At 40.4% G+C, this 18,978-nt stretch overlaps 1 protein-coding gene across 4 annotated transcripts in view; it reads left to right on the forward strand.

Moving 5' to 3' along the window:
* The window catches only part of SIPA1 (signal-induced proliferation-associated 1), a 151,538-nt gene that overhangs the window by 74,741 nt on the left and 57,819 nt on the right, over positions 1-18,978 (forward strand). For all 4 annotated transcript variants that reach the window (XM_089656543.1, XM_089656542.1, XM_089656544.1 and 1 more), the window contains exons 5-7: positions 9,314-9,488; positions 10,626-10,729; positions 13,868-14,665. In XM_089656543.1, the coding sequence (XP_089512669.1) occupies positions 9,314-9,488; positions 10,626-10,729; positions 13,868-14,665 (1,077 nt within the window). The remainder of the gene's footprint in view (positions 1-9,313; positions 9,489-10,625; positions 10,730-13,867; positions 14,666-18,978) is intronic.

The following is an 18,978-nucleotide window of genomic DNA, read 5'->3' on the forward strand; positions in this document are numbered from 1 at the left end:
TGGCCTGTACAGCATGAGTGAGTGGGTTGTTCATGTGGGTGGAGCCACCTGTTACACTATGGGGACACAGCAGCTGTATGAACACAAGTTTTAATCTGACAGGTGTGCAGGCATGGGGAAGTGGCCCTGAATGCTCACTGTCTGTGTTCAGGGCTGTACACCTGCACCCATATGCTTGTCAAATTAGGACCTGCAACATTTTCATAGTGTAACATAGGTTGCCTACAAACGGAGACAGCCACAAAAACAAACCACTGATTCACACTCTACAGGCCACAGCATCCATGTGAATGAGCCCCAAGACCTCAATTACACACACAGCTTTATTTATTAACTCAGTACAGTTTTATCATTTAGATTTAACAGGAATTTGGTTGGGATTGTATCCATTAATAATGTTTTTAGTGTATTTTTACCATAAATATAAATGGATATTTTCTCTGGTGGGGGGCTGTCAGGTAGGCTGTACGGGGCCCCGTGATAGCTAACAGTGGCCCTGGGTGTATGCTTGTGTCTGTGCCACCAATATAGTTAGGAAGAACAATAACTTCTTCTATGGAATACCTTGAACCTCTGCTATGTATCTCAATGTATCTAGGAATCGGACATGTTTTCAACTGAAAATACAACAATTATTAGTAATGTTTCCCCTGCAAATGAGGATCAGCTCCTCGGTCGAGAACCGCGATCTCGCTATGTCCAGATGTGGTCTGGAATTTCACAAAAGAACGATTCGCAAAGCAAAATTTAGATTTTCAAATTACCACTAAACTCTCCTAACTACACTCCCCACTACCACTTCCAGGTGCGCGTGAACGTCCTTCCGCAAACGTGATAACATATTTCCAGTATGACAGCCGCTCTAGCGCCTCCTCCAACAGCCATCTTGGCATTTATTTGTGCACCATAGCAATTTTCCACGCTGCTCCATTGTGTATATTACATTCACGAATATATGTTTGCAGTTCTATTGTGTATTTGGCATTGGCGAATAAAAGTTTGCCAGTAAAGGACCAAAGTCAACATAAATTGGGGGTCTAATTTATTACTGTTAAGAGGATTGTAGAAAAAGAATAGCTAGCTGCACATTGAACACAACCTATTCATTGGTACATAACATTGTCTTGTGGTGCAATAGGGGGCTCTTGGTTTGTCGCAGGGCATGCAAATCGCATGTCAAGTCGCATCCAGGGTGCGCGATTTCAGGTGCGATTTGGGAATTGAAATCGTACCTGATATCGGATCTAATAAATGTGAATGTGAGTGTCTTAACATACACGATTGGCTGCAGCACAATTTCAAAGGTAGTTCTTATCTAACTTTTTCTGCATTTTGTAGGGATTTCACAAATAGACTAAAATAGAAATCGCAATGTAAAACACAATTGAAAGCGCAATAACTTGTTGGGAAATCTACAGAAAACACAGTGAAGTTGCCAACAAAAATCGCAATTTTACATCGCATCTAGTGTGAACCAAGCAGGCAATTCAACAAAGGAAATAAATCCTTGAAGGCATGCGGTATATGCATGCTCCGATAAGGGTCTGTTATGGATTTGGGGGGGGACTCCACGCCATTATTTTATTACATTTTGAAGTGGTGATTCCCCCTCCAAATCCTTTTCTCTCTCTCTCTCTCGCTCGCTCTTCTCTCTCGCTCGCTCTTCTCTCTCTCAGCTCTTGGGTTGACAAAACCTTCCCAAAAGGGAGCAGAGTGCAAACCAGCAATATCAAATCAATCACTAGTCCAGACCCTTATCTTACCCCATCGTTTGACATTCACATAAAGTGTTCCTTGAAGGTGTTTGAACAGACAAGGCCTCATTCTAATTCACATTCTAGGGATCATTTAGACAGAAAGCAAAGATGCTGCCACCAGCATATCTATGTTAGGGCAGCCGCCCAGGGAGAACATGCAACTTCATTGCCGTGTTTGGGATTCAAACCGACGATCCTAGTGCTGTGAGGCAGCAGTGCTAATCACTTATCCACTGAGCTGTGACACCCATCCAGCCTGCATTTCTGTGGTGTGAATCAACCCTAAGTCCCTGGGCAAGGTCAGTGTAACTAGCCAGATATCTCAAATGTGACACAAATGTTGTGCTATGTTGCCAATTCAGATGTACAGTATGTTGGTTCTATCTATCCCAATACAATCACCGCATGGATCCCCCCTCCCATCCATACCAAGCCCTTTGAGCCTGTTATGGATTTAGAGAGGAAACCCCACGCCAAAATAAAAAAAAACATGGCATGGACCCCCCCAAATCTATACCAGACCCTTAACCGAGCATGCAGCCCGACAGGTCAGGAAAGGGGGGGACATTCGAGCCCCCGCCTGAACCATACCAGGCCATGTGTCCTCAACATGGGGGGGTGCTTTGGGGCAGGGAGGTATCTAGATCTTCGAAATATGTAAAACCATTACAGAAATAATTATAAAGGATAAAAAACAAAAATAGAATCAATAGAACTAAGCTAATAAAATTAGAATACATAAAGATATGCCTAGCTACAAATAGTACTGTTTGTCAAACACAGTAGACGCGATCGATTGGCGTCTTTCAGAGGACTCCACACAGAGATTTACTATTAAACAGCATCTAAAAAGAAAGCGCTCACAGTAGACGGCTAAATTGTGTCCTGCACATGCTCATTTCTATCCCTGCATAGACGTTGGAAAAGTGTCTAGTTCTTGACTGTCATGAATTCCCTTAAAACACAATTTTTTACCCATTGAAAACATTTTTTGAAATGTAATATATTGTTTAAAGTGAAGTCCAGATATGGGAAAGCAAATTTCAATGTGAACATGTTTCTGCAGTGATTTTTCATTTTGTTAGACGTGCTTCTAGGACTTCTGCTTTTTTAGACTGATTCCTGTATTGTGCCTAGTTAGTAAATTCGAGTCTACTTGTTAGACTCTTTCTTTAGTAAATGTCTTTGCCGTCTAAAAGTGGACGGACTCTAATGAAAAGTGGACATTGTCCCACAGAAATATGTCTATGCACATTAATAAATCAGGACCCTATTGTTTACCATGCAAAGCTGCACCAGATTTTGCACTCTCTAGTTTTAGTAAATCAACCCATTGACTTGCTAGTGGCCCATGGAATGTGACACCTCCTCCATCTCTCTAAAGGGAGCCTAAATCAACAGTTATCTAAGACTCGACTGGTCCTGTACATCTGATATGACCCTTTGTTGAGTGGGCACTTCCTGTTACCAATCTCCTCCTTGGTTACTTTCATGTCTGACAACTCACCTTCCCCTATAATTAATTCAACCACAATGCCTCTCAAAAAGATTCCAAGGTTTTTCTGTACAAGGGCATTGTATGTTTGATATCCCCACACTCCTTAAAGTGCATTTCCAACTGAAAAAAAATAAATAAAAGTCAGCACCTACAAAAATTGTAGCTGTTGACTTTTAAAATACAGCCACTTGCCTGTCCCTCGGTCCAGCGGTGTCCTCACCACCACTGGTTTCACCGGCCATCTTCTCTCCCTGGCGCTGGCATCTTTAGTGTGGGCATCCAGATCTGACAGCTTGCGGCTTCACATCTGGGTGCCCATTGCGCATGCGCGAGAAGCGCTGCACTTTGTGAATGGCCCTGTAGTCTTCTGAGACCTGTCACGAGTCCCAGAAGACTACGGGGAGGGAGGGGGGAGGACAACTTCTGCTTCCGTGGGCAATCAAAGCGGAAGTGGGAGCGAGTACACCTGCCAAATTCGGGTACCCGCTCCCCAAAGGTATCAATCCTTAATGGGGAGTGGGGGACAAAGCATTAAAGAGGAACTTTCCCTTTCGGGTGGAGCTCCGCTTTAAAGACTTCCTTAAAGTGATTGTAAAGGCTTTTTTTTTTTTTTAAATAACAAACATGGCTATACTTACCTGCTGTGTACAGTGGTTTTGAACAGAGCAGCCCGGATCCTCCTCTTCTCGGGTCCCCCTGCCAGTGCTCATGGCCCCTCCCTCCTGTCCAGTGCCCCCATAGCAAGCAGCTTGCTATGGGGGCACCCACTGTTCCATGTACCCATTCACACACAGAGCCATGGCTCGGCCCCGCCCCCTCTCTCTTCTTATTGTCTCACTGGCTGTGATTGACAGTAGTGGGAGCCAATGGCTTCCGCTTCTGTCTCAGCCAATGAGGAGAGGGAGTCCCGGGATAGTCGAGACTCCAGTGCACATCGCTAGATCGAGAGGGCGCTTAGGTGAGTATTTGGGGGCTGTTGCACAGAGAAGGTTTTTTACCTTTGTGTATAGAATGCATAAGGGTAAAAACACTTTGAGCCTTTAGAACCACTTTAATTTTATTTGCATGGGGTTCTAGGTGCAATACCCCTGACAACCTACTACATCTTCAGAAGCTTCCCTAAATATGAGTGCTGGGCACTGACCACATGGGGAACCCCTATGATGATATTCTTTAACAGGTCTTGGGGGGGGGGGGGGGGGTCCAGGGTAGTATCTCTGCTACTTGCATGCCTAATTAACTGTTCATTGACAGTTGATTGTTATTGTGTATTAAAGTTTGAAGGTTATGAAATTATCATGTATGGGCTATGTCATGGGAGATACTATGCAAGTAAAACAGCTATTGCTCTGGGGCTGGGCAGTGGCCTTGTTGCACCCCCACTGGAATGAAAAATTAAAAAACTAGCATTATCAAATGGGGCAGTGTGCCCAGTGCTGCCATGCACAACATCTACTGTAATAATGTTGCTGCCTCAGTAGCAGTAGTTGACAGTAGTTTCATGACATCTCATAAACCTAGATGCATCTTCATATTACACATTCCCATACTAAATTGTTCAATATGAAGGGTGGAACCCTGTACTTTATTGATATAAGCAGGGACTGCCTGACATTGACTGAGACACCTCTATATATTTTACCCATGTCATCCTTTCCAGGGGTGCTATTATTTCCCTCTGAAATCCTTTCCAGGCCATATTTCACACCCATCATGTGGCTTATGCAAGTTGTATTTTCAGTGGGCTCACAAGCAGGCAGAGTAGAAAGCTCCCCTTACCAGATAGAGTATTCAAATGTTCCTAAATGTTTTATATATCATATTTGTGTAGTAATGTTTGAATATTACTGTGCTGCTACGTGTGTGCTGCATTGTGGGAGGAGCTGCTCTTGTCAGTTAGTTATTGCACTATACTGGGTGGTAGTTTATTTGCCCTTGCAGGAACAGAGACTCTTAATGCCATCAAATCTCAGGAGACACCTCATGCCAATGCACTCAATATTTAGGTGTTGCCTTCTTGGAGGCACTGATGCACTTATAGCGACCCTCAATAGTCTATATACACTTCAATGCCTAATCCCATCATGTATCTCCTTTTAAATATCCACTGCTTTCTATTGAGATAAGATCAGACTAAGATACCCTTGGGTAACCCACCTATATTACCTCTCCTGTGTACACTGTCTTTTATTTTCTCAAACTTCCTCCAGGCCACATTTGGTCTTACAGCGAGTTCACAGCCTGCTAGGATGAATGCTCCCCACACTAGATCGTGAAATCATATCTATATTTTGTGTAATGTTTTTAAAATGCTTTCATGTTGGCACTCAATATAAACTGAGTCCATCACCCATTCTCTGTAAGAATCTGACATCAAAACATTCAACCTTTGCTTAGCAGTTCAGTCTGAGAACCAGATATGATGCCAGCTTCTTTAAAAGAAAACAAAATCCGCACACAAATAAACCCAAAGGTCCCCAAAAAGATATAGAAGACTCTTGGGGGTAGGGGTCTGTGTGCTTTAAAAAAAACACACACAAGCTGGCAGTTCAAAACTATTTTCCTTTGTAAATGTCAAGGCTGCAATAGTAATTTCTCTACATCACAGAAATGCACCCCTTCATGGTCAGGATTAGGAAGACACGTTATGGAATTTGACATTTTTAATGTTCCACTTTAACCTTTTAAAAATCACCGATCCTGGCTGAATGGACGATTTTAATATATTTTTTTTTCCCTGATTTGTACATGTTCTTCGGGGCATTTCTGACTCCCCCATGCTATTTTTGACATCGCCTTGCCTATTAGCCCAGAAAATGGACATTTTTAATTTGACAGATTCAGCTTCCATTGATTTTAATGGAGTTCGGGATCGATATGCGAACTTCTTTGAAGTTTGCAGAATGCAAGCTGAACCAAAGTAAGGGCAGTTCTGCTCATCACTGTTTATCAATATCTGGATATTAAATTTGGACACTTGGAACAAAATTAATTAACCAGCAAGTAAAAATGCAGCAAAAAAACATAACTTATTATTATTTATACTCTTTAACAATGTTCATTTATATTAAAAGTCTGTCTGTTAGATAGTAAGCTCTCGTGAGCAGGGCCCTCCTAAAACCCTGTATTAAATAGTATTTCTAATTGTACTGTCTCTGTTTATAATGTAAAGCACTACACAAACTGTTGGTGCTATATAGATCATGTATAATAATACTACTAATAATAATAATAATAATAACGCCTGCAGACTATAGAATACGTCTCATATTTTACAAACATTGTCTATTGACAAAATGGCAGAACCATCAAAATTTATTGGAGGTTCAAATTTTGAAGTTCAGCACACAACTGTAACTATGTCTGCTTATTATGAAAAATATTTAAATAGAAACATTTAAAAACATTTAGCGGTTTGGGATCCTGGCAGAATTCTCATGATTTTGTCCGTCATTCCAAATCACACCTGAAACGTGGTGCAGTTTTGCCATGATAAATTGTGTGACAATCGATGCAAACCTCATTGCACAAAGATTATCACCCAAAAAGGAGCAGAAGCTTCACATAATGCAGTTCATAACCAAAAGGTCAAGTATCTGGCTTGGCTGCTTGTCCCTAAATGAGTACATGTACCAAAAGACCCCCCAGTGGGACTTTATTGCAGCAATAAGATATTACACGTATATCCAAGAGAACATTTGTGTACAAGAATTATCAGCTTTATTACATACACATATTTTTTATAAAATACATACATTTTAAAAACATTGCTCCGACAAGTCTTACAGAAAAAAAATACCGACGCATTACGATCATTCCACATTTTTTATCTTCTTTTGGGGCATAAAGACAAGTGTTTCTAGTAAATACTTAAGCAATACAAAGTGAATATACCAAAAATAAACAATTGGCTAATAGAATTTTGTCTCATAACCAGGGATAATACTTACAAAAACATATGTCAGAGCAATTATGGAATGGATGACATCTAGGATGAGACCACATAGATCAAGGTCCCAGCAGAATGTACCATCCAAGAAAGCAAGAGTGGTCAGATGTGGGTCACCAGGGACCAACAACAGCTAGGAATCACCAAATAACCCCCCAATTGGAAATGCTAGATTCAAAAAGTAAATCAAACTAATTTGATAGACCTAGTAAAAAATATATATTCAAAGTGGTCCATAAAAAATAGAACTGACCTTGTTGAAACCAGGCCAATATGCAAGATAAATTGGGATAAATATGACAACTCAGAGCAATAGAGTGGAAGATTGAGATACTATTTCCTTCAATAAATGAGGATGTCATAGATCCCATAGGGAAAGACTGGAAGAAGTTGCCCTAATTTTTCTCTCTTTGTTTTCTTTCCTTTTTTTGATTTCTCCACTCTAGATGACCTCCGGAATGAGTTTGGTTCTGGTCCTGTCGGATGGCCATCCTTTTCAGCATCCGGCACAGGATATGGCTGGGTATACGGGGAATTATTTCCCTGCGACCCATCCGCAGCCCCGGACAATGCGGGGTAATGTTTTCCCACTGCGTGTCCTTGCAGGGCAATTTCCCATGCCGGCGGCATCCTATGACTGCCCAGCATGTCACGTTTTGACGTGCGTGCACCCCGCCTAGTGACGCACTGCGCAGGTGCTGATGTGGCGTCATTACATCATTTCCATCATGGCAGGGGTCGACGGATGCCAGGGGAGACTCCTCCCTCACGGATGCCAGAGTAGCCACATGGCGTTATTTGTGGCGCACCCCGCTCTTTTTCAGGCTGATGACACATGTGTATCAATCACTCTCTAATGGGATAACCACCCATTTTCAATCCTATTTAAGGAGTATAACATTACATTCCATCCTTGGTTTCTTGTTCTTAAGGCAGTGGTCTGTATCACTCTTATGACCTGGTGAGCATTGTGTTTTTGCTAAAGAGAATTAGTTGTGATTATGGATAATCTTTCAGTGTATACATGGTTTGATCTGATCTTACTCATAGATAACCGTTTGGATGCAATTTATATCAACTGAGGCTCACTACATTTCTGCCTACCAGGGATCTGGTAGCTCTGTTTCTCACAGTAGCTCCCTGTGCCTCCTTGTGGAATTGGTGAGCAAGAATTATTGTTTTTTGTGTGGCATATTAGTATGTATTATCATGTTGGGCTGACCGGTATCCCTACCTCTTGGTAGGATTTTTCTTTTAAACAATCTGTTTTCATATGTCTCTCTTTTCTAGAGAGATTTTATATTTTCAAACTTTATCATCTTGAGACCAGAATATCCTTATATTGCTTACAGTCCAATTGGGCGGTTATTTGGTGCTTCCTAGCTGCCGTTGATCCCTGGTGACCCACATCTGACCACTCTTGTTTTCTCGGATGGTACATTCCGCCGGGACCTGGATCTATGTGGTCTCATCCTAGATGTCATCCATTCCATAATTTCTCTGACATATGTTTTTGTAGGTATTATCCCTGGTTATGAGACAAAATTCTACTGACCAGTTGTTTATTTTGGGTATATTCACTTTTTAGTGCTTAAATGTTTACTAGAAACTTTCCCTGTCTTTATGCCCCCTGAAGAAGATAAAAAATGTGGAATGATCGAAATGCGTCGGGGTAATTTTCTCTTCCTTCTTGAGTGGTCTCTGACCTTGTGAACAAAGTTCTCTTCTAAGAATTGTCGGAACAATGTTCTTTTAAAATGTATGTAGTTTATACAAAATATGTGTATGTAATAAAGCTAATAATTCTTTTACACAAATAATCTCTTGGATATACGTGTAATATCTTATTGCTGCAATAAAGTCCCACTGGGGGGTCTTTTGGTACACATGATGCAGTTTGCAGCGATTACCACATGATTTACCATGCAACAGTCACTGCAAAACCACACCACAATAAAAATGAATGTCATCCAAACATGCATTGTGTATTTTGCCACTATTGCAGTTCGATTTGGAATTGTGGGAAGATTCCAAATCCAAAATGTGAATGAGACATTAAGGTTCAAACAATATTTTGCAGCATTTCAATTGTTCAATTTTAACTTTCAGCTTAGTTTTCAGAGAAAAATTGGAGTTCTGTACTGTAAGAGTGGACAAGCTACTGAAGAAGAAATGTATAACAATGAGACAGCTGGACCAGCTTTTAAGGAATTTTTGAACCTTCTAGGGGATGAAGTCAAACTGAAGGGGTTTGAGAAATATCGTGCACAGCTGGACAATAAAAGTAAGTGATTGTTTTTTTCTAAAGCTTGCCAGTCTTCTAGTTTAAGTCTCTGGGGTCTACTTCAATCACCTTTTTACAAGACCAACAGGTATTTGAAACACACTTCTTAGAAATCTCTGTATGCCATAAAAAGCATTTCTGATAGTTGAAGCCCTCTTACTCAACCCTATGGAAGAAAGACTACAAGACTTGGACATTACCCATTCATTACAATGAATATTAATAATCAAATCAACACTGCTAATATACAAAAGTTTGGCAGGCAATGCACACCTGTAAAGAAGAGGGTGTATACCTACAGTACCTCTTTTCGAATACTGCATTGATCCTGAGAAATTGCCCATTTTCCCCTCCGAGGTCTGCTAGGTTTGACACTGCTGGGAGTGTTGATCTCCTAGTTCCACTGCAGCTCTTATGGAATTTCCCTGCTGACCTCCACTCCACTACTTTATCTTGTATTGACATTAAGGTCAGCATGGGGAACTAGTAAGAGCTGTGGGAGACCAAGGAGATCAACTCTTCTGGAAGTGCAGTTTCCCTGCCGAATTCAGGGAGGTGATTTCTCCGGATTGGAACAGTAGTCACCAGTATAGGCAGCAGAAGAGGTAACTGTTCCCTCACTCCTTTTACAGATATTCATTCCCCAGCAAACGTTGGTGTATCAACAGGATAAGTTTAACTCCAAAGGGGTCTATCTGTTAGTGTTTTCATTCAAGACTCACACAATCTTCACAAAAAATGTACACTTTTCTCATATAGGAGTCAATTAGAAAAATGTGTGAATTCTTGGTTAAAGTTGTGTGAGAGTTGCTTGAAAACTTTGAATAATTGATCAGGTATCCAAATAGCCTAGAAGTCTAATTGTACTTTTATAATTCTCCATGTGAAAACACTTCTATTCTGTATGAATTATATGACAGGAATTTTCAAGCATGCTGCCAGTATGTTAAACTTTGATTATTAAATTCAGGGACTCCCCCTTTGTTTGAATGATTGTAAAACGTGGATACCATTTAACCAACATTATAGTTACACACACTAATGTATAAACAGAAATCTTAATATCCTATGCTAAAAATACAAATATTTTATAACTTGTATACAAATACTAGCACTTTCATTTGTACTTGTTCACAGCTGACAGTACGGGTACTCACTCTCTCTATACTCGTTACCAAGATTATGAGATCATGTTTCATGTATCAACAATGCTTCCGTTTACTGCAAGCAACAGTCAACAGGTAACCAAAGAAAAATGAGACTCATCTTAGGTGATAGCTCAATATTTATGTTATAATTGATCATCTAATCACATTACGTGGAGAGTAATCCATAATTATATATTGAGTCACATCCATGTTTCTGTGTTTTTATTCCCTGCCATCAGAATGCACTGATCAGCATTGCAGGCTATAGCCTGTGATGCTGATCGAGCAGGGAAAACTTGTCAGGGTGGTCGTCAATCTATAGACTGAGTTCTGTACTACTGCAACCGTGCATGAATCAAAATTCATCCTGTACCTGCTGAACTGGCTGAATTGTGATCCATGTATGGTGGGCTTTACCCTTAAGCTGAAGATTACCTGTAGTAAGAGACTTGGGAACTGGAATGCATATAAATATTATTTATGACCAAATCTTGAACACAGGGCACAGTTTGTTATTGCACTGTAAGAAAGAAGTAAGATTTGGAGGGGATACAAAGGGCAGCAGCAAAATGAATAAAACAAGCAGGAGGTCAACTACCTTGAGGGAATAGGAAAATTGTGTATATAAATAAATGTATCTTTGAAATCAAAGTACAGCTTTGGCAAATTCACTTTTTGTTAAAAAGGCTGTAAAAAGAATTGGCAAGCATTAGTATTGAAGAAGGTGCTTCTTCTTATGACAATCATTAACTTGCAATATTCTGGATTGCCTGAGGCAGTAAGGGGGAAATCACTAACAGAATTTTAAAAAGACTACATGCATCTTTACTACTAATTGCATCCATAGTTATATTACTAAATGATAATATGGGAGTAGATTGGTTCTGGGAAATGATCCAGCTGCCTTTGTGGCACAAGCAAATACATTGTCCCACAGTCACCCAGGAGTTTGTTGGAAGTGGAGCTTAATGGAGCTATTTTTTCTTCCAGTTACTAGGTCACATGCAAATATTATGGCACTTTTTTAAATGTCATTACCTGAGCACTTTGCTGGATGAGTGAAAACATGTTTTTTTAGGAGTGTATAAACGCCATGACATCATTTTAAAATCCAACTCCAGCGAAATCTTATTTTGAAAGCTTTGGATAGTGGGGTACGGTTAAAATCTCCATTGAGTTTTAATTGCTGTCTGTGCCCCTTTTCCAGATACTTCCTTTCAACAGTGGTGACAGCAAATGAGGAGGAATCTTTCCAATAGAGACACAGAAAAATAAACACACCCTTCTCAGTGACACCCTGTGTGACAGGTTGAGATTTAAGGTTTGAGGTTATCTCAAGGACAAGTCCAGGAAAATATCCCCAACAAGGAAGAAAAAATAACAAAATCTAAAACGCTCTTTGTAACCTTTCCCCACTTTATCCAAAAATGTAAAAAATTTTGTCTGGAGCTTGAATTTAAGGTTTTGTCTTATTGCGTGTAAAAAAGAATTTAAATACTTGATGGAGTGGTTATTTTTTATTTAACTAGCATTGTAATGAGTATATCATGTATGCCAGGTATGTTGTTTTAAAAGAGAATTCCAGGCAAAGCATGACATTCAATAATACATGTGCAACAGTAAGGGAAATCTGTACTGTTAGTAGTATGGGGGCTGCCATTGCTGACTTACGTTTAGGAGTATTTGTTGCCTGGTTGTCTTCGGTTTCAGTACTTTTTTAGTCATGGACTTGGAAAAATATACAATTTAGAAAGCCGTTGTGAGTGCAATACTCCTACTCCACACATTCTACACAGTTATTCCAAGTTAATATCAGGTTAATTCCAGGTTAATATTAGAGAGTATTAAAAAACCATTGAATCAGCATGGCAGCCATAAAACTAGCATTTCAGAAGCAGTATATAAATACCTTTTTTTTCCCCTGTTTTATAAGTGATCACATACCCTCTAAGGTCATTATGCAGCTGAGAACAGAGAGTTGGGGGAAGGAGAAACAAAAGAACACTTAACTTCCCAATGAATGGCTGCTCCAGGGGGAAGCATGTCAGCAGAAATCTGATCATTGGACGAGAGCACACTGAGTTCCCAGCACAGCTAGAGAACTGACCACGCTGTGCTCTCCTGCCTCTCCTAGTGTGGTCAATTTTTAATAGAAAAGCAGAGGGACTGGCAGGAACACCAGGGATTTCACACAAAGGAAGCAATACAAATTAACAGGATACTTTTTTCATACAAGTACATGGTACAGCAGACACATAGCAGGAATATGAAATGTTGGGTTTACATACTCTTTAACAGCAAATAGCAACTGGATACTTGTAAAAACCTGCTGAGAGTTAATTGGCAACTTTTAGCACAGGTAGCTTTGCAAGGCATATTTAGAAAAGATAAATTTAAAGTTTACTTAAACAAAAGGAAAGCTATGTAAGCACACAGGCAATTAGCTGTAAGTCCATAACTGTACTTCTCTTTTAAGGGTCCAAGCACACTGGGCATAAAAAATGCTGCTGATAGTGAGGCTTTTGGAATTTTTTTTTCAGCCTGTATAAGCAACTCTGTTAGCCTATTTGCCCATGCACATTGGGGCATATACAGTACAGGCATATTTGCAGAGGAGCGTTTTCAGGCAGAAAAAAACCCCATAAGAATCACTTTTTCCAAACGTGCTTTTGGGCAGAAAAAAAGCTTGGCACACATAAATGCGGCGTTTAGGAGCGTTTGGTGTTTTCAAGTGTACATTGATTATAGCAAAAAATTAACAGAGGGAAATGCTTGAAAGAAAAAACTATTATAAAAGCAAATGCCCAAAATGGAAATTTCTAATTTTTTGTTTACATCCCTAAAGTGATTCATTAATTGTCAAATTAAAGGATATGTTCACCTTTTAACCAAAAATAATTAATTTCAGAGGGTGCTATGCAGTATTCATAGAGCAGTGCACATTATTACAACTAATGTGCACCGCTCTTTCCAAAGCAAGAGAAGCAAGGGAGAACAGAAGAGCTTTCGAAGGGTGTGCAGGCAGTACAGACAGGCTGAAAAAAACAGGACATATCTCATGAAAAATTGTTCAAATGCCATTACCTAAGGGATGTGTATGGATAACTTTGAAGAGTAGTGTTATTGTTTGTTGTCACTTTAAAGTTCTAAAACTATTTTTTTATACTGTTGCATTTTGTATGGTAAGATAGTCATTGTTTAATCTATACTGATGTCATTTTGATTTTCCAGCTTCTTCGGAAGAGGCATATTGGTAATGACATTGTGACAATTGTTTTCCAAGAACCAGGTGCCCTCCCCTTCACTCCACAGACCATACGCTCCCATTTTCAGCATGTATTTATTGTGGTGAGAACTCACAATCCATGTACTGATCACACCATCTACAGTGTTGCTGTGACTCGTACGGCTGACACACCACCTTTTGGACCGCCTTTGCCTCCAACTTTGTTCCGTAGGTCACCTGAACTTAGAGATTTTCTTCTCTCCAAAGCCATAAATGGTGAAAATGCAGCTGAGCGTGGTGGCAAGTTTTTGGCGATGGCCACACGAACAAGAGAAGAGTACTTAAGAGACTTGGCTCGTGATCATGTCACCACAACTACCTTGGATTCTTGCTCCTCCAAATTAGCCATCTTGGGCCTTTCTAAGAAAAGGGACAGAGCTGGTAGCACAGGCCCTGGAGATAAAAGCGGGAAAGGAACTCGCTGGGCATACAGTGTTCCTCCTGAATTCCACAGTTCTGGCGCTCTTGTGTGGACAGTTAAAGCAACAAGTGTGTGTATTCCTGAAGGTACCTATATGCTGGGAATATCCTCTGAGATGGTAGTTTTAGTAGATCCAAAAAAGGAGCGCGAGGGAACTGTATGCTTCCACTGCTCATGCCGTGATGTACTTGGGTGGACATACTGCAACAAAGGGGGACTGGACCTTTACTATGGACGGGCAGGAAGACTGTCTCTGTGGCCAGTTGCTAACAGTGAAAGTGAGGTGGAAGCAGAAGTAAGCCACATTGTCAAGAGGCTGCAGGTGAGATAAAAGATTGTAATGGAGAAGACAATAACCAGAAGTGGTTTTACAAAAAAAACTGATTGTGTTTTTATTTATCTAGTTAATGCTTATCTCATTTCACACATTTTTAAGTATTTCAACAGTTTTCTGGTCCAAAAAATGGAAAATAATTATATCCAGAGAAAATTGACCCGTATATATATCAGTGTTTTTCATTGTTTTTAATCTGTAGCACACTGTGAATTGTAGGCATACAATTATTACCTATTAATATCCTACTGAACACAACTACGCTACATTGCCAAAAGTATTGGGACGCCTGCCTTTACACGCACATGAACTTTAATGACATGCCAGTCATAATCCGTAGGGTTCAATATTGAGTTGGCCCACCCTTTGCAGCTATAACAACTCTTCTGGGAAGGCTGTTCACAAGGTTTAGGAGTGTATCTATTGGGTTGAGGTCAGGACTCCGTGCAGGCCAGTCAAGTTCCTCCACCCCAAATTTACTCATGCATGTCTTTATAGACCTTACTTTGTGCACTGGTGTGCAATCATGTTGGAACAGGAAGGGGCCATTCCCAAACTGTTCCCACAAAGTTGAGAGCATGAAATTGTCCAAAATATCTTAGTATGCTGACGGCTTATGAATTCCCTTCACTGGAACAAAGGGGCCAAGCCCAACCCCTGAAAAACAATCCCACACCAAAATCCTCCCCTCCACCAAACTTTACACTTAGCACGATGCAGTCAGGCAAGTACCATTCTCCTGGCAACTTTCAAATCCAGACACATCCATCAGATTGCCAGACAGAGAAGTGGTGAGTTGTCACTCCAGAGAGCACATCTCCACTGCTCTACAGTCCAATGGCAGTGTGCCTTACACCACTGCATCCGACACTTTGCATTGCACTTGGTGATGCAAGGCTTGGAAGCAGCTGCTCAGCCACGGAAGCCCATTCCATGAATTTTTCTACGCACTGTTTTTGTGCTAATCTTAAGGTCACAGAAAGTTTGGAGGCGTTTAGCTATTGACTCTGCAGACAGTCGGGGACTTCTGTGCACTGTGCACTGACCCTTCAATTCACTGAGCTCCTGAGAGCGACCCATTATATAAAAAATGTTTGTAGAAGCAGTCTGCGTGCCTAGGTGCTTGATTTTATACACCTGTGGCCATGGAGGTGATGGGAACACCTGAATCCAATGATTTGGAGGGGAGTCTCAATACTTTTGTAGTGTAAATATCAGTGTTATTTTAATGGAAAATGTTAATGTTTTATCCTGCTTTTAATACTGTTTTTATCTGAAGTTTTCCTCCCTTCCATTTCTCAACTTTTTCTGTATATTGCTTTTTTTTCCTAGTCTGTTTGCTTTCTGTATCGATATGCTTTCACCTGTATATGTAACAGATTTTCCTTCTCAGACATTTACATTCCCCACATGTGATATCATTGTCCAACATTTTGTTTGTCCAAGTTTCACAAAGGCATGGTAGAATGATATCTGGAGCTTGGTACCATGGATACTTGGGGGTTGATTTACTAAAACTGGAGAGTGCAAAATCTGTGTAGCTCTGCACAGAAACCTATCAGCTTCTAGGTTTTTTTCCTTTTTTTTTTTTTTTTTTTTTTTTTAATCTTAATTAACCACTTGCCTACTGGGCACTTATTCCCCCTTCCTGCCCAGGCCAATTTTCAGCTTTCAGCGCTGTCACACTTTGAATGACAATTGCGCGGTCATGCAACACTGTACCCATATGAAATTTTTATCATTTTTTTAGACAGAGCTTTCTTTTGGTGGTATTTAATCACCTCTGGGTTTTTTATTTTTTGCTATACAAACCAAAAACAACTGAAAATTTTGAAAAAAAAAGTTTTTTTCTTAGTTTTTGTTTTAAAATTTTGTAAATAAGTGATTTTTCTCCATCACTGATATGCGCTAATGAGGCTGCAGTGATGGGCACTGATAGGAGGCACTGATAGGTGACACTGATGGGCACTGATGAGGAGGCACTGATAGGTGGCACTGATGGGCACTGATGAGGAGGCACTGATAGGTGGCACTGATGGGCATTGACAGGCATCACTGATGGGCACTGAAAGGCAGCACTCATATATGGCACTGATAGGTGGCACTGGCTGGCACTGATAGGCGGCACTGACTAGCACTGATAGGCGGCACTAACTGGCACTATAAGGTGGGACTGATTGGCAGCACTGATAGGTGGCACTGACTGGCATTAATAGGTGGCACTGACTGGCACTGATAGGTGACACTGAAAGGCAGCTCAGATGAGCACTGATATGTGACATCGATGTGCACTGATTGGCACTGATATGTGGCATTGATGTGGCACTGATGGGCACTGGCAGGTGGCACTGATGAGCACTGACAGCTGGCATTGATGGACACTGACAGGTGGCCTGATGATCAGTGTACATGTCCCCTCCGAGGAATGCCGATTACTGGCATTTCCCTATTTACATGAGATTAGCTGTGATTGGACACAGCTGATCACATGACCGAGCCGAAATCTTCGGCTCTTTCCATTGATCGGTGATCCGCTGTGTACAAGGGACACAGCACACCGCTGCACGCTCCCGGAACCGCGCATGCGCGGTTAGAATAGGAAGACGTCATGTGACGTCCTCCCAGAACGAGAGAACCACCTTGCACCCGTCATTTCCTTATATGGCGGGCAGGAGGTGGTTAAACAGGCTGAAGTTAGAATCTGATTGGCTGCAATGCACAGCTGTACCAGATTTTGCACTCTCCAGTTTTAGTAAATCTCCCCCTTAGTATACAAGATGGCAATAGCGATAAGCAAGTGGCCTAACATCTGGTACCAAAAGGCAATTCCACTCTTCACCGCTTAACCCAAACTTTCAGACTGCCATTAGTCTGCAGACCACATATTGGTAAACTTTGGTATATGCCAATCTTTCCACACCTCAGACGCATGAGTGATGTTGTAACTTCTTACACATGACCTGCAAGCTAGATAAACAAGCTTTGGACATAAATATTAAAAGCTTCAGTTTTGATGGCCTCCCCAATGTGTAGCCAACTTGTCAGAAAATAAGTAGCTGGAATCTTGCAAAATGTAATTATTCGTAAGCAGGTGCGGCTGTGAAAAAAGATGGTTCATTTGCTTCCGTACTGATATCTGACAATGTTAAAAAAAGAGTCAGAGCTAAGATAAATAAATATCTGACCAAGAGACAGTGGAGTTCATTTACCAAAGAAATACATGCTCTGCAATTAGAAAATGAATGCTCACTTTGGAATGTATATGTTCATTTTGCAAAGTGAATGCTAGTGAAGAAGGTAGGTCTGTGTTCACTTTGAATGCCCAGTAAGGTGATAGCAAAACTCCTTTTTGTTATTTCCCTTGCACATGACTAGGTATTCCAAGTGAGATTCCCCCATTTACTAACATTGCATTTGCAAAGTGAAATTATACTTTCCAGTGAACAGTTTATACTACTTTAATAGTCAATCAATCCCATTGTGTGCTTGATGCCTTTGAATGTGTACTGTAAGCCATGCATTTAATAAATCACCATTATGCCTGTACTGTATATTACAGAATTTCGTACATACCCTACTTTACAGATACACACAGAATTCCTCAGAAATCAAAAAGAGTGCAGCAACAGTGTGGGTATTTTACCTGTTACAGCTGTAAGGAATTGTGTTTACTGCTCAGGATGCTTGGTTTAAGAATGCAGGAAATATATTTAACTGAAGCAGGAAACACATAACTCAGGAAGTTAGACTGTCGAAGTACAGGAATAGTCTTTATACTGTAAGAATATTGGTGAATAACAAATATGTATGTTATGTACTAAAGGTATGCCATCAGAGAAAAAAAAATGAGTGAATGTAAACTATAGGACGATAACAAGATTGTATGATTAAATATTTCAACAGATTGGGTATTAAAATGCCCAAATTTCAGATGACTAATAGACAGCTGGAAATCAGTAATAGTGCAGCAAACTCTTCAAGATACGAAAAAACACAAAAATAACACTTTCCTATCAGTGAACCACTGGACTGTGCTATCTGAGTCTTCTGCACGGAAAGGGCAACATGGTGCTGACAATTGTCAATATAGTATAATGCCATATATTTATATTTTTTAAATATTATACAAGTATGTATCTTTTGTCTGTGACACAAATTCACAAATGCTAACGACAAATTGTGTTTGTGAGTTTCCACCATTGACCTTTTGGGCAATATTTGCATAGCCAGGATAGGCTCAAAGATCCTAATGAAAGCATGTTGTTTTCCAGATAAGGAGAAGGATGTGCACCAATGAATAT

The sequence above is a fragment of the Staurois parvus genome, unplaced genomic scaffold (genome assembly GCF_062004578.1).
Source record: "Staurois parvus isolate SC_StPar_1 unplaced genomic scaffold, SC_StPar_1.0 ptg000916l, whole genome shotgun sequence".
NCBI lineage: Eukaryota > Metazoa > Chordata > Amphibia > Anura > Ranidae > Staurois > Staurois parvus.